Below are 21,162 nucleotides of genomic sequence, written 5' to 3' on the forward strand. Positions count from 1 at the left end.
ACACTAAAACTTAATTCACTTCTTCTGTAGCTGGGTGCAAGAAAATCCTAAAATTCCAGCACTGCTGAGCATATCAAACTAATCTTAGATACCATGTCAATCATGTCAAGGGCTTAGGCTTAGGGTTTAGAAATAGACTGCTTTGTTTAATCAGGAGGAACTTCTAGGAATGACCACATGAGTAAGAAAAGCAAGATGTCTGTACGGGGAATAAGATAATAGGGACCTGAAGTCATTTCGAGATATAGATGAAAGTTGCACAAGCTTGCTCACAAACAGGCTACTGTCATTTAGTGCATTTGCATAGTCCAACAATGAAGAGGTTCTGATGTTTCTTAGAACCTGTTTAGGAAAGAAGGATCCTGGACTTCACATGAGTAAGAACTAAGAAGGCAGGTCATCTGTGAAACACGACGGAGTCCTATTTAGTATCTGGATGTAGAAAGTTGTAGCCCTGCAGAATGAGGGTGAAATTAATACTCAGTTTTTTCTTTTTTTTGGGGGGGGGAGGGGAATTATCTTGTGCATAGGGGGTGAACAATAGAGTTATACTATTCTCCAATTTGCTTTGGATACAATAGGCTCATACTGTTGTGCTAGTCACAGATAACATCCCGTGATTTAGGTGAGAGACCAATGAAGTGTTCACTTGTAGTACAATGTAAAACTTTATGGCATTCTCCGTGAAACACTGGGTATGAATTCTAATTTCGAAATATATCTAATGTATGTTGCTCGCATGGATTATCTCATTTTACTGTTAAATATAAAAGATAAAAATGAAAGATGAAAAAAATCCCTATCGTAAGTATGAGAAAAGTAAGTAGGATTGGAAGCTAAACTATTGGGATAGGTTCTATGACCATACCCCCATACCCCCTTCCCTTCACCTCCTTGGTTGAACTTGATGGATTTTGTTTGTGCCTTTTTTTCCAACCGTATATGTTACTATGTAACATAAATGTACTCTGAGCCAAAGCATGCTGACTTTACTTGGTTTCCAATACCCTATTGGGGTACTCCGGTTGAAAACTTTTTGTTTTTTTAAATCAACTGGTGCAAGAAAGTTAAACAGATTTGTAAATTACTTCTATTAAAAAATCTTATTAGCTGCTGAATACTACAGAGGAAATTCTTTTCTTTTTGGAACACAGAGCTCCCCATAGAGAAAATCCCCATAGCAAACATATGCTGCTCTGGACAGTTCCTAAAATGGACAGAGATGTCAGCAGAGAGCACTGTGCTTGTGATTCAGCAGAGAGCACTGTGTTCCAAAATAAAATAATTTCCTCTGTAGTATTCAGCAGCTAATAAGTACTGGAAGGATTGAGATTTTTTAATAGAAGTAATTTACAAATCTGTTTAACTTTCTGGCACCAGTTGATAAGAAAAAAAAAAGTCTAGAAAATGAAGTATTTCTCACAGAAAAGGATTGTAGTAACACATGTTTTGCCATACACATGTTTATTCCCTTTGTGTGTATTGGAACTAAACCAAAAAAGGAGGGAAAAAAAACAAATTGTGTGTGGGTGTGGGCAATATAACAGGTGTGGGCAATATAAAAATCACACCTGAAAGCAGATAAAAAGGAGAGAAGTTCACTTAGTCTTTGCATTGTTTGTCTGTGTGTGCCACACTAAGTGCGGACAACAGAAAGAGGAGAAGAGAACAGTCTGAGGACTTGAGAACCAAAATTGTGGAAAAATATCAACAATCTCAAGGTTACAAGTCCATCTCCAGAGATCTAGATTTGCCTTTGTCCACAGTGCGCAACATTATCAAGAAGTTTGCAACCCATGGCACTGTAGCTAATCTCCCTCGGCGTGGATGGAAGAGATGAAATTGATGAAAGGTGTCAACGCAGGATAGTCCGGATGGTGGATAAGCAGCCCCAAACAATTTCTGACACTGGTGCTCCCTGAGCCTGCAGGACCCCTTTAAATGAAATAAAACGCTATGGCAGGAGACCCAGGAGGACCCCACTGCTGACACAGAGACATAAAAAGCAAGAATACATTTTGCCAAAATGAACTTGAATAAGCCAAAATCCTTCTGGGAAAACGTCTTGTGGACAGATGAGACAAAGATAAAGCTTTTTGGTAAAGCACATCATTCTACTGTTTACCGAAAACGGAACGAGGCCTACAAAGAAAAGAACACAGTACCTACAGTGAAATATGGTGGAGGTTCAATCATGTTTTGGGATTGTTTTGCTGCCTCTGGCACTGGGTGTCCTGAATTTGTCAAGGCATCATGAAATCTGAGGATTACCAATGGATTTTGGGTCACACTGTAAAGCCCAGTGTCAGAAAGCTGGGTTTGTGTCCGAGATCTTGGGTCTTCCAGCAGGACAATGACCCCAAACATACGTCAAAAAGCACCCAGAATTGGATGGCAGCAAAAGCGCTGGATAGTTCTGAAGTGGCCAGCAATGAGTTCAGATCTAAATCCCATTGAACACCTGTGGAGAGATGTTAAATTGCTGTTGGGAAAAGGCGCCTTCCAATAAGAGAGACCTGGAGCAGTTTGGTCCAAACATTCCGGCTGAGAGGTGTAAGTAGCTTATTAATGGTTATAGGAAGGGACTGATTTCAGTAATTTTTTCCAAAGGGTGTGCAACCAAATATTAAGTTAAAGGGGTACTCACATTCTTTTTTTTTTATCAACTGGTGCCACAAAGTTAAACAGATTTTTAAATTACTTCCATTTATTAAAAATCTTAACCCTTACTGTACTTATCAGCTGTTGTATGCTCCATAGGAAGTTCTTTTCTTTTTTAATTTCCTTTCTGTCTGACCACAGTGCTCTCTGCTGACACCTCTGTCCATGTCAGGAACTGTCCTGAGCAAGAGAGGTTTGCTATGGGGATTTGCTTCTACTCTGGACAGTTCCTAAAATGAACAGATGTGTCAGCAGAGAGCACTGTGGTCAGACAGAAAGGAAATTAAAAAAGAAAATAACTTCCTGTGGAGCATACAACAGCTGATAAGTACTGGAAGGATTCAGATTATTAAATAGAAGTCATTTACAAATATGTTTATCTTTCTTGCACCAGTTGATTTAAGAATTTTTTTTTTCCAGCGGAGTACCCCTTTAAGGGTGCCAGCCCATTTTTGGAGTTTGGAGTGACATTCTGTCCAATTTGCTTTTTTCCTCCCTTTTTTGGTTTAGTTCCAATACACACAAAGGGAATAAACATGTGTATAGCCAAACATGTGTTATTGCAATCCTTTTCTGTGAGAAATACTTAAAGGATACTAGGCTGTCCTGCTTCCGGAGCTCGGCTCCCCAGCGTCACGCCCCCTTCCCATAGACTTTCGTTGAAGGGGCGGGCGTGACGTCACGATGGGGCCGGCATGACGTCACGAGGGGTGGCCCTGAACACGGAAGCCCGCACACAGCGTTCGCAACAGTAAACTTCCGAACGCTGGGGAGCGGAGCTCCGGAAGCAGGGCAGCAGAGTACCCCTTTAATTTTCTTGAAAAATGTCAGGGGTGCCAACATTTACGGCTGTGACTGTATGTTCCAGTTGTTAAATAATCTTAGCATTGTGAACATAATGCTGTTTTATTATTCTCAGACTAGTTTTTTTTGTGGTTTTAGTCAGTGTCACTTTATCCTTTTGCATACCTCAATTCTGGCTTTACTTATGGTGGCCCCAAAACCAATAGTGGAACCGACGTAGTGCAAAAATATAGTAGAAAGTTTTGTACCTTTTTCTGTGTTTTTGACCCAATCCTGGTTTTAGTCTAGAACTTCCACACTAGTCTTTGTCCTTTTGTGACAAACCTTTCTATTATTTTTACTATCCCCACTTGTTGTCTTGTGGTAAATATTGACACAGCTCTATCCTTCGTTCCTTTTAGACAGCACATCTCTTGATCCTTATACTTCCACTTGTGCTACACTTTTAACCAAATTCCTTGGATCATCGCAGTCCTAATCCAAGCCTTTGCACATTATTGCATTGACTACTATATCATTACCCTGTTTTATCCCCCACTAGTTATAAATGCTTCTGCCATGTCTCATCCATTTCCAGTCCCTACCCAGGTTTCCAAATACTAAAGCATATTTCCCCTTCAGATTACTCCTCATCTATAGCACATCCTGCATGTGTAACCTTACTTTCTCTATGCTCCTTCACCCACATACAGTATGACTGTCCTCTTCTCGTACATGAACTATCCTGGTCTCCATCTGTAGAGTTCTATTCCTTGACCTATTTGACTTCCTCTTTCAAAAAGTCTTAGAGTCCATCCATCTTTAGTTCTTTGCTTTCTGCCTTCATAATGAGCCCAACTTGTTAGATTGTAAGTCTATTTTTGCAGTATCCTCTTCTCTGCATGTTACCCTCCAAGAAAGGCAAGACACTCTGTATTGTTTGTTATCTTTTATGTTTTAATAAATATCAATCACTACTATGTTACCTAATTCCAAATACAGCAATACTTTGAATCTAAAGATTGCCATTTCATTGCAATTCATTGGGTTAATTTCCTATTACAGAGCCATATATCCCCATTCAATGGAGGCAAAAATGGAGGAATTTGATTCAGTGGAGACTTGCGTTTTTTCAGATGGCATAAATATAAACAAATTAGAAGTTTTGCTTATCTTAGCTAGGTGGCATACAAGTGAGTTTATAGAATATATGAGGAAGCTGGTGCAAAACAGGAAACACATCCAATATGTACCCCAATCCCTATGTCATACACTGAGATATTGGTCCTAATTTACTAAAAGTGGAGTGTAGCTTTCTTTGTGGGTTTTGTTTCCTGACAGATATCTTTTTCACAGTATTTACTTATGTTTACCTACTTGTTGCCTTTTTATTTTATTTTATAAATGCTCTGATCTGTGGCGTTTTCCAGAGCTCAAATCCACCACATTTTCTGTGGAAACCTTAGTAAGTATGTTGGAATTTTTCAAAATTATTGGAAACACGCCCTCTTTTATGCGACCACATCTCCTTTTCCCAGCGACCCAGTTGGTTGTTTTTTTTAACATTTTGGTGCAAATTCTGATATAATTTGTGGTGCAATGGGACACAGTTTGGTGCACAACCCGACAAACAGGTCAGTAAATCAATAGTAAATCAAGACCATGGTATTTTTGGCTTGTAACATGTATTTTTTCCTCTTCGGGTTCATTGCATGTTTGGACGTAACCCATGTTTGATCTTTTTCGGTCCTGTCCAGTGTTCCTCCTTTCTTTAAAGCAGCTCTATGCACTGAACGCCTGCGAATGTGATTTATTTGCTGACATTACATGATTCCTGTGTAATGTAAAAGGATTCTGCTTTACAGTTCGTGATAGTGTGCCTTAAGATTCAACAAAAGGGAGAAAAAAAAAAAACATTGTAGCCAACACAGGAATCTGCTTCATTAAAAATAATAGAAAAGATTTGTGAACCCTAATCCTTCCTTTCTCCGTGCAGGGTTGGGTTTCACTTTTTATCATGTTGTGTAATCAGATATCTTTTCTTTTCATAAAAAAAGGGAAAATGAATTATATAATTTTCCTTTTGCAGCTAATGAAAAATGAGCCGTCTGGCCTCGACACATTATTTAGGTTAGCCTATTATGTTTAGTCTTTGAAATGTTTATTTAGACTATGAAAAACAACACTGGTTTAATTGAATTACTCCATATTTTGTAACATAAACTATGACCACTGAGACTTGATCATTCTGACACACAGGTCTTTAGAGTTGGCTTACCTTTTCCCAGCTGGAACTGAAGATGCAACAGATGCTGTGAGTTATTTTCTTTTCTTTTCTTTGCAGGTACAGAAATGGCCCAATTCCATTAAATTTCTCATCTGATACTTGACAAGTTGCGCGTAGGATTGTTTTATGTGGGCTTTCAAAAGTTCTACTTTTTTTTTTCTTTTACATTTTGATCTTTTTTAACTGGATTTGAGAAAATGAACATGGACAAGCAAGAAGGAAAAAAGCACAGGAGAAGAGCTTGTGCTAAAAAGTAATCTACTCTTCCAAAGTCTTGGAGAAGCCACTCATCAAGGTGGTGGCTTAGGAGGAAGGAGGAGTACATGGACTTGTTATGGTGCCGTTCTGGAGTAGAGATAATGCTGTAGGACAGAGGTAGCCTAAAGAGAAGGAGAGAGACAAAAAGAAACAAAGGAAAAAAAGGGGCCCGTTTTCTGTCCTACTAAATTATGGAACTTTTGTGGAAGACGTTGACCTGGATATTGGGCCTTGTCATGGTTTCATCGGAATCTCACAGGGACAGCAGACTCTCCTTTAGTTCTCAAGGTAGGGTTTTGCTAAAACTGTTTATATGTTTGTTAAGGAATAAATCTTAACAGATCATTGGGCAGTGTAGTGTATAGTCTTTGTCCAAGTGTAAAATGTTGTATGAAGAACCCTAAGACATCCATTATGTATATTGCCCAAATTAAGAAGATGTCACAAATATTTATTATAAGCAACATCATTTTGCACAATTTTAACACCCTGGTCTTGGTTTATGAAGTTACTTAGACTTAAAGATCTACAGTTATGTGGCATAGTAAGGGTTACTTTGTTCCACCCTAGTGTTTTGTATAGTTAAGATATTGATGATAGACCTAGTATAAACTAGTATAATTGCCTAATGCTCTTTTATGTACTACTCCCTGTTGCTTTCCTTTTTCCTTTGCATGCTCCCTTTATGGATTGGCCTGGTTTGCAATCACAAAGGGGAATTCCTGTCTTACCTTGAACACTATCAACTGACGGTTCCTATAAGGGTTGACAACATCGGGGACTTCGTCAGTTATACTGTGAAGAATGACAAACACTCTCGGAAAAGGAGGAGTACGGACCCTAAAGATCAAGAGCAGGAGGCTTCTAAATTATTTTTTAAAATTTCTGCCTATGGCAAGCACTTTCATTTAAACCTGACTCTGAATACAGAACTGGTGTCAAAACACTTTACCGTAGAGTACTGGGGCAAGAATGGGCCGGAGTTTAAGCATGATTTCATAGACAATTGTCACTATACAGGATATTTACAGGACCAAAATACTACAACAAAAGTGGCTCTAAGTAACTGCAATGGCTTGGTGAGTAGATCAGTTGTCTTTTCTATTTTTTTTTTTCCTTAAAATTAATTTGTCTTAAAATGAAATTCTTGCAAGTGGTTTATATTTTAAGAAAATCTGTAATATTCTGCAAGTTATTGGGATGAAAGAACATTTTCACCAATGATTTAAGGGAATCCGTCAGCTCTGTTTAGAATGTGCAGACACCATTGGATAGCTGTTAGGGAATAAAAGAAAATTACATTTCCTGGAGCTGATGGTGGCTACCAAGTGCTACAACCTGGCGTGCCATCTCACTCGCCTTCGTCTATCAGCCCCTCCTTAATTGAGTTACAGAGCTGTGTACATTGGTCGAAGAGGGGGTGGAGAGACGAGGGCAAGAAAGGAAGAGTGGAAGCGAGGATGGACTGCTCCGATACTTGAGCAGTTCAGCTCTGCCTCCTTGACATTTGACTGAATTCGAAGCATCTAGCAACATTTCTTGTATTGTTGCCCTTTAAAAATGTTAAACATTTATTTTTTAGTTGTATTTGTTTCTGATGTCTGCAGAGTAGCTCTCCTCTCTGGTGACACCAATTGGAGGTAAAATCTCTATAAGTTAATGTTAGGCCCCTTTTAAGAAACCTTGAAACATGACTGGGGAATATTAGCCAAGCCAGAGTAACCTCCAGAAGGACAAGATACCTATGTGTAGACAACTGTTTCAATCTCTTGTCCCTCATCCGTACAGAACAGGGTGCTGGCTATCTAGTAGAGACCTTTGTCATGGGACTAAAGGGGCTACATTTCTTCTTAAAGAGAGTGCAAAATTGGCATATGGAGTCTTAAAGGACATGTCTTGCTTCACTAGAAAAAAAAATATCTAGAGTAGCTCTTTAGGAGGAAGAGATTGATCTCTCTTGTTCCACCTATTGGCGGTAGTATGGGTGGTAGCAACCCCTATACTTAAAGGGGTATTCCAGGCAAAACCTTTTTTTATATATATCAACTGGCTCCGGAAAGTTAAACAGATTTGTAAATTACTTCTATTAAAAAATCTTAATCCTTCCAATAGTTATTAGCTTCTGAAGTTTTTCTGTCTAACTGCTCAATGATGATGTCACGTCCCGGGAGCTGTGCATGATGGGAGAATATCCCCTTAGGAACTGCACAGCTCCCGGGATGTGAGTCATCAGAGAGCAGTTAGACAGAAAACAACAACTCAACTTCAGAAGCTAATAACTATTGGAAGGATTAAGATTTTTTAATAGAAGTAATTTACAAATCTTATAGAAGAGTTGGAGAGGCTCTTGTCTGACTACCCACCAAATAAACCCGGGCTACCTAATTAGACACTTATACCCAAGGTGTCAGATTGTAGTTTGTCTGTAGAAATATATATATTAGGGCTCAGGGTTTGAGACAACTGGACAGGTTGTGTTTAAAGTAATATTTCAATTTATTGATTGTATATAATGTGACAATTGAATATTAGATAAAATGTAAATAGCAGCAACTGCGTCTCACAGGGCCCTTGTGTAGGCGCAGCACCAACTATTAAGAACTATAGCATATGTATAGTACAGTATATAAAATATAAAAATATACTTGTAAAAAATTATAAAAGATATAAAATAAGAATATAGAGACCACCATAAACATATATATAGAGAGGGATCTGGATGGGAGAGTCTAAGTCCATCCTCTATGGTAAATAATCTCCTCTCATAAAAAAGTCCTGCTCATATAGACCGATTCTGGTATTGTGGTAACCAATGGCAACCATAAGGTTAGTAACCCGTAGCAACCGTTCTGATGAGTCCGGCTATTTAAGCACTTCAACGTTTAAGTAGAAGATAAACTTGATATTTGTAGACAATATTCAACATGAACAGCTAGTGTGCAGTCACTGTTAATATGCATGCATATTTGTATGATACTTTGTATCTCACCGCTCCCGGACACTGATGCGCTGGACTTCACGGGGATGCTGCGATCTCCTCCTGATGCGCTGTGTAATCCTGCAGTGTATTAGCACTGAGCAGCTGTCTTGGTAAGCGGCAGCATCACCGGAGACTCGGCAGTCTCCCACAGTGGTGATGTTGGTAGATGGTGGGTTGCGGGTGGTGTTGTCGCAGCGGTTCTGCGGATGCGCACGTACATGTGCCGGTGGCGTCCTCGTGGCAGCGAGGCGCGGATGTCTCCTTCACCGGGTGTCGGGTGATTGACAGTTTATTGTCCGGTATCGGACTGCTATTGACTTAAGCAGGGCAAATATACTGGTGGTCTCAATAGGTAATGAGGGGACGCTGGACGCGTTTCAGGACTCTTTCAGTCCTTTCTTCAGCAGCAAAGAATAAGACTTATTCTTTGCTGCTGAAGAAAGGACTGAGAGAGTCCTGAAACGCGTCCAATCACCCGACACCCGGTGAAGGAGACATCCGCGCCTCGCTGCCACGAGGACGCCACCGGCACATGTACGTGCGCATCCGCAGAACCGCTGCGACAACACCACCCGCAACCCACCATCTACCAACATCACCACTGTGGGAGACTGCCGAGTCTCCGGTGATGCTGCCGCTTACCAAGACAGCTGCTCAGTGCTAATACACTGCAGGATTACACAGCGCATCAGGAGGAGATCGCAGCATCCCCGTGAAGTCCAGCGCATCAGTGTCCGGGAGCGGTGAGATACAAAGTATCATACAAATATGCATGCATATTAACAGTGACTGCATACTAGCTGTTCATGTTGAATATTGTCTACAAATATCAAGTTTATCTTCTACTTAAACGTTGAAGTGCTTAAATAGCCGGACTCATCAGAACGGTTGCTACGGGTTACTAACCTTATGGTTGCCATTGGTTACCACAATACCAGAATCGGTCTATATGAGCAGGACTTTTTTATGAGAGGAGATTATTTACCATAGAGGATGGTCTAAGACTCTCCCATCCAGATCCCTCTCTATATATATGTTTATGGTGGTCTCTATATTCTTATTTTATATCTTTTATAATTTTTTACAAGTATATTTTTATATTTTATATACTGTACTATACATATGCTATAGTTCTTAATAGTTGGTGCTGCGCCTACACAAGGGCCCTGTGAGACGCAGTTGCTGCTATTTACATTTTATCTAATATTCAATTGTCACATTATATACAATCAATAAATTGAAATATTACTTTAAACACAACCTGTCCAGTTGTCTCAAACCCTGAGCCCTAATATATATATTTCTACAGATAATTTACAAATCTGTTTAACTTTCCGGAGCCAGTCGATATATAAAAAAAAAGTTTTGGCCCGGAATACCCCTTTAAAACCTGGAAAATCTTGATAACAACCCCTATGGCAGTCTTAATGGTCGCTATATTGGTTATAGTTAAAAATAATGACTTCTTAGCTTTGTTGTTATTATCTGTCAGAGCCAAGGAACTCAATTACTATAGCAAAACACAATAATAAAATAGGGCACCCTTGCCTCTAGCAACAGTCCAATGATGTTAATATAATCATATTGTGGATGTGTAAAGGAATTGTATTTACCATGGACAGGGGCCTTAGATACCAGATCTGGCCACTGTTCATGTATCATGTGTCATGAAGTTATTCACCTTTTATACATGTTTATGTGAGACATCTCTCCATGTTCTTTCTTGCTACTTTGGTCTGTTAAAACATATATCCATTTGGATAAGACGCGAGATGGGGCAAGCCTGCAGGTAGTGTATAGATCTAGATGCCTTGATGTGTAGAGTCTTGTAATAATGGACACAGAGGGTCATCTGCCTGTGGCAGTGTTTCCCAACCAGGGCGCCTCCAGGTGTTTAGTTTTGCTACATCTGGAGGCACTCTGGTTGGAAAACACTGGCCTGTGGGATCATGTGATTATGTTTTCAGAATTGGATAATTTTGGAGGTAAAGTACAGAAGATGAATGTGAGCGTATCACTTTTCACTGAAATAGAGGTTCCACTAGTCCTCCAGTTCCACTTTATTAGCTTAAAGGGGTCATCTGCCCCTAGAAATCTTATCTAGACACCCCCGGGATCTCTGCCGTGGCACCTCAGTCATCCGGTGCACGGAGCAAACTCCGCTCTGTGCCTAATGACTGGTGATCACAGCTGCCACGCCATTCATGTCTATGGGAGGAGGCGTGAGGGCTGTATACTAGCCGTCATGCCCCCTCCCATAGACATGAATGAAGGGGATGTGGCATGACGTCCCAGTGACTGAAGACCCAGGCTTCTGTGGCCGTAATGCCGCAACGCTGGCAAGGAGATCCTGAGGGGTTCCAGCAGCGGGGCCCCCCGCAATCAGACGGGGATAACATGTCTAGGGGTGGAGTACCCCTTTAATGGAGCCCAATGCTGATGTGAACTCTGCCTTAAAAAAACTACAAAATGACTGTGTTTCATTTCCGAATGAATAAAGGAAAAGATTCCTTAAAGGGGTTGTGCGCTGCCCTGCCTTTCGGAGCTCCGCTCACAGCGTCCAGAAGTTCATTACTCCGAACGCTGTGTGCGGGCTTCCGTGTTCGCGGCCGCCGGGCGTGACGTCACGCCCGGCCCTTTCGTGACGTCTCACCCACCCCCTCGTGACGTCTCGCCCGCCCCCTCAACAAAAGTCTATGGGGGCTGTCACGCCCCCTTCCCATAGACTTTGGTAGAGGGGGTGGGCATGATGTCACGAGGGGGCGGGCGAGACGTCACGAAGGGGCCGGGCGTGATGTCACGTCCGGTGGCCGCGAACATGGAAGCCCGCACACAGCGTTCGGAGTAATGAACTTCCGGACACTGTGAGCGGAGGTCCGAAAGGCAGGGCAGCGCACAACCCCTTTAATTCTAATAGCATTTTTCTTATAAACTCGACAAGGAGACAGTACAGAAATTTGTCCCATGACCTATTTATATTCAGGACTGTATAAGTAAATAGGGGACATCCTCTATGTCTAGAGGAAAGGAGGTTTCTGCACAGAGGGGGTTCTTTACTGTAAGAGCAGGGAGACTATGGAACTCTCTGCCAGAGGAAGTGGTCATGGTGAACACAATAAAATAGGTCAAAAGGGACCTGGATACATTTCTGGAGAGTAATAACATAACATGTTATGGATTCTAGATCCATAGGGACAGATAGTTCATTCAGGGATTTATTATTGCCATATTGGTGTCGGGAAGGAATTTCTCCCCCTGGTATGGGGCAATAGGCATCAGCCTTACAGTTTTTTTTTTTGCCTTCCTCTGGATGAACTCAGTAGGGACCCAATAGGAATATAGGTTGGGTTTGATGACTCTTGTCTTTTTTCAACCTTGTGATCTATGTAACTATGTATTTGTACACATGCTATGTGCATAAACACTTTATCCAAGGTGTAAACAAACACAGTTCTCCATTTTACAGTGAAAATTTTGATGCATGTTGCATCTAAAATTTATTGTAGAAATTGTGAGGTAGGTCAGGTACTTCCACAATAAAAACATAGAAAATGTGCTGTGCCCCACTTGTTCACATGCAGTGAGAATTTTTTTTGGGGGGAAGAATGATAAAATACCTGTGCAGAGGAAGAGTAGGGCGGTTGTCCATAGCGACCAGTCAGATTTCTTCTTTCATTTTTCACAGGCCTCTTTAAGAATGAAAGAAGCAATCTGATTGGTTGCCATGAGCAACTGCACCACTCTTCCTCTTCACAGATTTTAATAAATCCCTCCTTGGATTTTTGTCTAAAATAAGGATGTTCAATATTTTTGTGAATTCCTCATTGAAATAATGGCTGATCTGCTGCCGATCCTCTAGTGAAAATGCACCTATAGGTAAATCTTCAACATTTGAACTTAGGCTGGGTTCACACCACAATTTCTTAAATACGGTTCCCGTATACGGTTTGGAGGAGGGGGGTGGGGCTTAATTGCGGCGCCCGCACTCAGCCGTATTCGAGAACCGTATTTAATATAAGTCTATGAGCCGACCGGAGTGAACCGAAGCCTCCGGTCGGCTTCGTTTTCGGCCGTATGCGGTTTCCCGACCGCAGTCAAAAACGTGGTCGACCACGTTTTTGCCTGCGGTCGGGAAACCGCATACGGCCGAAAACGAAGCTGACCGGAGGCTTCGGTTCACTCCGGTCGGCTCATAGACTTGTATTAAATACGGTTCCCGAATACGGCTGAGTGCGGGCGCCGCAATTAAGCCCCGCCCCCCTCCTCCAAACCGTATACGGGAACCGTATTTAAGAAATCGTGGTGTGAACCCAGCCTTACTTAAAAATACATCTGCAAACCTCAAAAAGATCTGCTCTGTATTTTAAAGTGTTTCCTGTGTTTTATTGTTTCAGGTTTACACTGACATGTTCATTTTGTAAACAAATAATTTACAATGATGAATAGGAACACTCTGCCCTTTTTCTGCTGTCAGAGCCTTACGTTCACAATAGGTATCATGTATCCAATGGTTTCATGTTTGAAGCAAGTGCTGCATATTGTATGAGAACATCACCACCTAAGTATATTTCCAGTATTTGTTATTCACAGTACTTGCATAAGCATAGTAATATAGTTCATAAGGTTGAAAAAAGACCAGAGTCCATCAAGTTCAACCTATATCCCTAATGAGTCCCTACTGAGTTGATCCAGAGGAAGGCAAAAAGCCCTCATACTAGAGGTAAAAATTCCTTCCCGACTCCAAATATGGCATCAGAATAAATCCCTGGATCAACATTCTGTCCCTATAAATCTAGTATCTATAACCTGTAATGTTATTACTCTCCAAAAATGCATCCACACCCCTTTTGAACTTTTTTACTGAGTTCATCATGACCACCTCCTCTGGCAGAGAGTTCCACAGTCTCACTGCACTTACAGTAAAGAACCCTCATCTGTGCTGGTGTAGAAACCTTCTTTCCTCTAAACGTAGAGGATGCTACTCTGTACTGCCCCCTGATATATTTATACATAGTTATTAGGTCTCCCCTAAGCCTTCTTTTTTCTAAACTAAATAACCCTAATTATGATGATCTTTCTCGGTACTGTAGTCCTCCCATTCCCCGTCTTTCTCTTTTGCCCGCCTTTGAACCCTCTCCAGCTCCACTATATTTTTCTTGTACACTGGTGCCCAGTACTGTACACAGTATTCTATATGTGGTCTGACTAGTGATTTGTCTCCCATTTAATACATAATCGCAGCCTGGATTTTTCTTCTCCATGTGCATTACCTTACATTTATCAGTGTTGAGCCTCATCTGCCACTTCCCAGCACAAACCTCCAACCTATCCAGACCCATTTGTAACAGTGCACTGTCCTCTATGGTGTTTACCGCTTTACAGAGTTTAGTATCATCTGCAAAGATTGCTACTTTACTATTCAACCTACAAGGTCATTAATGAATATATTAAATAGAACAGGACCCAAGACTGACCCCTGTGGTAACCACTAGTAACAGTCATCCAATCAGAATAAATACAATTAACCCCTTAAGGACCAGGGCTTTTTCCGTTTTTGCACTTTCATTTTTTCTCTTACAATTTTGCACCTAAAAATCCATATGATTGCTTATTTTTTGCGCCACCAATTCTACTTTGTAATGACATCAGTATTTTACCAAAAATCTACAAAGAAACGGAAAAAAAATCCTTATGCGACAAAATTGAAGAAAAAAACTAAATTTTGGGGGCTTCCGTTTCTATGCAGTACATTTTTTGGTAAAAATTACACCTTCTCTTTATTCCATAGGGCCATACAATTAAAATGATACCCTACTTATGTAGGGTTTGATTTTATCGTACTTCTGGAAAAAAATTTTAATTGTCATCTTCTGACTCCTATAACTTTTTAATTTTTCTGCGTACGGGGCAGTATGAGGGCTAATTTTTTTGCACCGTGATTTGAAGTCTTTTGCAGTACCATTTTTGTTGGTACTGCAAAAAATGATCGGAATATACAAAATTTTGGACTTTGCAACTTTTTTGCACTTACGCCATTGACTGTGCATTTTAATTAATGATGTATTTTTATACTTTGGACATTTCACACGGTTTTTAAAAAAAAAATATGAAAAGGGGGGGGGGATTCAAACTTTTATTAGGGAAGGGGTTAAACGATCTTTATTCACTTTTTTTTTTTTTTTCACTTTTTTTTTGCAATGTTATAGCTCCCATAGGGGGCTATAACACTGCACACACTGACCTTTTACATTGATCAATGGTTTCTCATAGGAACCCATTGATCAATGATTCTGCGCTTGACTTCTCATGCCTGGATATCGGGCTCTGAGCAGTCATTGGGCGATCGGACAACAGGTAAGGGGACCCTCCTGCTGTCCTACAGCTGTTCCTGATGCCGCGATTTCACCACGGTGATCCCGAACAGCTCCCAGAGCTAACCGGCATTGGTTTATTTTCACTTTAGATGTGGCGTTGAACTTTGAACACTGCATCTAAAGGGTTAGTAGCGCGCTGCGATCGGTGCCACGCACTATTAGCCACGGGTCCCGGCCTCAAACCCCCATGTTATAGAAAGGGAAAGGACCCAGTTATAGAAAGTGTGGCCCCAAGTTATAGAAAGGGAAAGGACCCAAGACGTACCGGTACGCCCTTGGTCCTTAACAGGTTAAAAGTCTCCCATTTAGCGTCAGTATTCTTATTTTTTGTGTGGACATTATCCCATTTTATATTCTTAAGGGCTTCTCAGAGTTGATCAAACTTTGCCTTCCTAAAGTTCATTGTTTTTGTGGCCCCTCGAGAGATTCCCTTATTGAAGAACAAGTTATAATGTATTATATTGTGATTACTATTTCCTAGGTGTCCTTCTACTTGCACATTAGTTACTCTGTCAGGTCTGTTGGTTAATATTAAGTCTAGTAGGGCGCCCCCTCTGTTCGGGCTCTGCACCATTTGGGACAGATAATTGTCTTTAGTTATAGTCAGAAACCTGTTTTCTTTATGAGATTCCCAGGTCTCAGTCTCCCAGTTTATATCAGGATAGTTAAAGTGGTATTCCAGGCCAAAACTTTTTTTTATATATCAACTGGCTCCGGAAAGTTAAACAGATTTGTAAATTACTTCTATAAAAAATCTTAATCCTTCCAATAGTTATTAGCTTCTGAAGTTTACTGTCTAACTGCTCAATGATGATGTCACGTCCCGGGAGCTGTGCATGATGGCAGAATATCCCCATAGGAACTGCACAGCTCCTGGGACATGACAGAAAACAGCAACTCAACTTCAGAAGCTAATAACTATTGGAAGGATTAAGATTTTTTTATAGAAGTAATTTACAAATCTGTTTAACTTTCCGGAGCCAGTTGATATATAAAAAAAAGTTTTGGCCTGGAATACCCCTTTAAAGGCCCCCATTATTATCACATCATTTTGATTTGCTGCCAAGTTTATTTGCCTCAGTAATTGATCTTCTGCCTCTTCCATTATATTTGGTGGCTTATAGCAAACCCCTATCAGAATTTTTCTTATTTTCATCTCCATATATTTCTACCCATAATGCCTCCACATTATCGTTTCCCTGTCATATATCCAACTGCAGTGCGGCCTTCAGTCTGGACTTTATGTAAAGACAAACTGTTTACTAAAAATTATTTGGAATGACCAAAATCATCTTTTTGTTCATATTTTTTTGTTATATTTTTGTTATATTCATCATATTTGCAAATAATCAGGTCTCATTTAGTTCTATTAAGCTTAAATGACTGCCTGCTTTCTTTTAAAGACAGTGCCACACATGTCCTCAGGTTGGGTGTGGTATTACAGCTTGGCCCCATTTGCTTCACTTGAAATGCAGCACATGATGTGAAAATCCTATTGCTCGACGCCCCAGACATTTAGTTCCAGGCCCCAGGCAGGTGAATTTTTCAGGCCTTTAGCCCTGCATCAGGCAAGCAGAGCCGTAACTGAAAGCTCCCGACAAGCACAGCTGCACTCATGGTGTATGGCACAGGCTTCTGACTCAAGCCTGCTCCATACCCAGTGCCCCCCCAGCTGATTTCAGTAGCTAGAGGCCGCAGCTAATAGCCGGCATTTTTTATTGCCGTGTGCGTAATTGTCTGAACTATTAACCCCTTTAACCCCTTAAGGACTCAGGGTTTTTCCGTTTTTGCACTTTCGTTTTTTCCTCCTTACCTTTTAAAAATCATAACCCTTTCAATTTTCCACCTAAAAATCCATATTATGGCTTATTTTTTGCGTCACCAATTCTACTTTGTAGTGACATTGGTCATTTTACCCAAAAATTCACGGCGGAACGGAAAAAAAAATCATTGTGCGACAACGGGGCTTCTGTTTCTACGCAGTGCATATTTCGGTAAAAATGACACCATATCATTATTCTGTAGGTCCATACGGTTCAAATGATACCCTACTTATATAGGTTTGAATTTGTCGTACTTCTGGTACTTTTGCGCGTATGCCATTGACTGTGCGGTTTAATTAATGATATATTTTTATAGTTCGGACATTTACGCACGCGGTGATACCACATATGTTTATTTATTTATTTTTTTACACTGTTCATTTTTTTTTTAATGGGAAAAGGGGGGTGATTCAAACTTTTATTAGGGAAGGGGTTAAAGGGATACTCCGCCCCTAGACATCTTATCCCCTATCCAAAGGATAGGGGATAAGATGTCAGATTGCCGCGGTCCCGGGATCCCCGCTGCGGCACCCCGCTATCATTACAGCACAGAGCGAGTTCGCTCTGTGCGTAATGACGGGCGATACAGGGGAAGGAGCATCGTTACGTCATGGCTCCGCCCCTCGTGACGTCACGGCACGTCCCCTCAATACATGTCTATGGGAGGGGGCGTGTTGTCACGAGGGGCGGAGCCATGATGTCACGATCTGACATCACAATCTGACATCTGACATCTTATCCCCTATCCTTTGGATAGGGGATAAGATGTCTGGGGCGGAGTACCCCTTTTTTTTTACTTTTTTTTGTTGCAGTGTTATAGGTCCCATAGGGATCTCTCATCCTAATCTCAGCGTTATCGGCGCTTGACTGCTCCTGCCTGGATCTCAGACACGGAGCAGTCATTCGTCGATCGGACATCGAGGAGGCAGGTAAGGGCCCTCCCGGTGTCCTGTAAGCTGTTCGGGACGCTGCAATTTCTCTGCGGCGGTCTCGAACAGCCCGACTGACTAGCCGGGATACTTTCACTTTAGCTGACCGCCACCTCTAAAGGGATAATACCGCACATTGCCGCGATCGGCGATGTGTGGTATTAGCCGCGGGTCCCGGCCGTTGATGTGCGCCGGGACCGACGCGATGTGATGCGGGGTCGCAGCGCAACCCCGCTTTATATCGCGGGAGCCGGCGCAGGACATCCTGTGTCGTTAATGGGTTAAGGAGGAAGAGCATACACGCCCTTGCGTCCTAGTACTTAAGGTGCTCGCAGGAGCACGCTTCATACCCAATGGGTCCCGGTTGCTGTAAGCAGCAAGGACCCATGGTTAAGGCCAGACATCGCCGATCGGGCCGATGCCTGCCATTAACCCTTTAGATGCCACGATCAAGGTTGATCGCATTGTCTAAATGCGGGACTTCCATATGTTGCAATACTATAACTCCCAGCATGCCCGGACAGCCGTTGGCTGTCTGGGCATGCTGGGAGTTGTAGTTTTGCAACATCTGGAGGTCCACAGGTTGAAGACCACTGATGTAGGCAGTGTTCCCCCACAGACATACAGCCTCCAGCCATATACAGTGTATGACTGGAGGCTGTATGCCTATGTACTGCCCACTTCAGTGCTCCGACTACCACTCTGGCTATAGCCGTAGGTCTCGGGACCAGTGGTTGGAGCACCGAAGATAACGTGCCGCTGGTCACTTACCAAGCTGGCCAGCGCGCGTCTTCCTCCTTCTCTATCCTCCGGTCCTCGGCGCCTTTGTTTCCATGGGTGCACGCACGGGACGTCAGTGACATCCCGGTGTGCGCTATGTCCCGGCGGCCATGCATTTTTAAACTTAACGCGGGCCGCAGGGAGTTAATAGTGATGGTGGAAATTGCCCCGTCGCTACAGGACGGGCAAACACCGGCTCTGCTCGTGGCCCCAATCAATTGCTTGGTTTGCCTGTCCTGTTGCAACCTCCCCTGCCGAACCCCTGGGACTGACTCGCCGAACCCCTGGGGTTCGATCGAACCCAGGTTAAGAACCACTGGGTTAATGTATTCATGGAAATATGTTTATATAAAGTACTGTATCCACACACTGTAACTCGGACCTGAGGAAGGAGGGAGACACATATAGATAGATGTATTAAATGAGAATATATATATATATAAGGTGGTGTGGTGAGCTAACGTATATATTTTTTTACCCAGAAGCCCGCGGAGTGCTAAATGGCCTAACCTGAAGAGGTGTCCTCTCCCTGAGGAAAGTACTGACCCCGTTTAAAGCCACAGGCCTCTCACCACAGCCAAGCCAGATCATCCTGCTCTGTACTGACGAGGGACAAACACCCCGAAACAGCTGTCTGCAGATGGGTCCTCTTTCCTTCTGGAGAGAGTTCTGGCTTGGCATAAATCCCAATCAGTTCTGAGACTTCTTAAATGGAGCCTGAGCTGTTTTGCAGGACACACTACCTGTGAAGGTGGTGTGGTGAGCTAATTTAAATGTGTGTATATGTGTATATATATATATATATATATATATATATATATATATGTATATATATACACACATACATATATACAGGGTGGGCCGTTTATATGGATACACCTTAATAAAATGGAAATGGTTGGTGATATATTAACTTCCTGTTTGTGGCACATTAGTATATGTGAGGGGGGGAACTTTTCAAGATGGGTGGTGACCATGGCGGCCATTTGGAAGTAAGCCATTTTCAATCCAACTTTAGTTTTTTCAATAGGAAGAGGGTCATGTGACACATGTTGTTGGGAATTTCACAAGAAAAACAATGATGTGCTTGGTTTTATCGTAACTTTATTCTTTCATGAGTTATTTACAAGTTTCTGACCACATATAAAATGTGTTCAATGTGCTGCCCATTGTGTTGGATTGTCAATGCAACCCTCTTCTCCCACTCTTCACACACTGATAGCAACACCGCAGGAGAAATGCTAGCACAGGCTTCCAGTATCCGTAGTTTCAGGTGCTGCAGAATGGGCAAAACTAAAATTGGAACAGGACTCTCAGTTTACGCAGAGGATTTTGTTCAGTGATGAGGCAAACTTTTATGTGAATGGTGAAGTTAACAAACAAAACCACCGCTATTGGTCTGACACTAACCCACATTGGATAGATCCCTCCAAGACTGTTGGAACACAAAAATTGATGGTATGGTATATGGGGTACTAATATAGTGGGGCCATTCTTCATCAATGGAAACCTCAAGGCCACTGGATATGCGAAATTGCTACATGATGATGTGTTTCCCTCTTTATGCACTGAAGCTGGCACGTTCCCTGAGTTTTTCCAGCAAAATGGTGCACCACCACATTATGGGTGTCAGGTCCGAGCATTCCTAGATGAACAGTTTCCTGGAAAGTGGATCGTTGTGGGCCAGTTGAATGGCCCCCAAGGTCTCCCGATCTGACCCCCTTAGACTTTTATCTTCGCGGTCATCTGAAGGCAATTGTCTATGCTGTGAAGATACGAGATGTGCAGCACCTGAAACTATGGCTACTGGAAACCTGTGCTAGCATTTCTCCTGTGGTGTTGCTATCAGTGTGTGAAGAGTGGGAGAAGAGGGTTGCAATGAGAATCCAACACAATGGGCAGCACATTGGACACATTTTTTAAGTGGTCAGAAACTTGTAAATAACTCATTAAAGAATAAAGTTACGTTAAAACCAAGCACATCATTGTTTTTCTTGTGAAATTACCAATAAGTTTCATGTGTCACATGACCCTCTTCCTATTAAAAAAACAAAAGTTGGATTCAAAATGGCCGACTTCAAAATGGCCAGCCATGGTCACCACCCATCTTGAAAAGTTTCCCCCCTCACATATACTAATGTGCCACAAACAGGAAGTTAATATCACCAACCATTCCCATTTTATTAAGGTGTATCCATATAAATGGTCCACCCTGCATATCATTTTTGGAATCACCATCATTACTGAAACGATAGGAAAAAATAAAATATTGTTGAAAAGACTCTAA

General features: G+C 41.8%; 1 protein-coding gene across 5 annotated transcripts in view; it reads left to right on the top strand.

The window, feature by feature from the left end:
- Window positions 1–21,162, top strand: part of ADAMTS6 (ADAM metallopeptidase with thrombospondin type 1 motif 6) — a 333,735-nt gene that overhangs the window by 67,337 nt on the left and 245,236 nt on the right. For all 5 annotated transcript variants that reach the window (XM_056541263.1, XM_056541253.1, XM_056541289.1 and 2 more), the window contains exons 2-3: window positions 5,789–6,277; window positions 6,704–7,068. In XM_056541263.1, the coding sequence (XP_056397238.1) occupies window positions 6,181–6,277; window positions 6,704–7,068 (462 nt within the window). In that variant the 5' untranslated portion in view covers window positions 5,789–6,180. The remainder of the gene's footprint in view (window positions 1–5,788; window positions 6,278–6,703; window positions 7,069–21,162) is intronic.

Source organism: Hyla sarda, chromosome 1, assembly GCF_029499605.1.
Source record: "Hyla sarda isolate aHylSar1 chromosome 1, aHylSar1.hap1, whole genome shotgun sequence".
In the NCBI taxonomy this organism is placed as follows: domain Eukaryota; kingdom Metazoa; phylum Chordata; class Amphibia; order Anura; family Hylidae; genus Hyla; species Hyla sarda.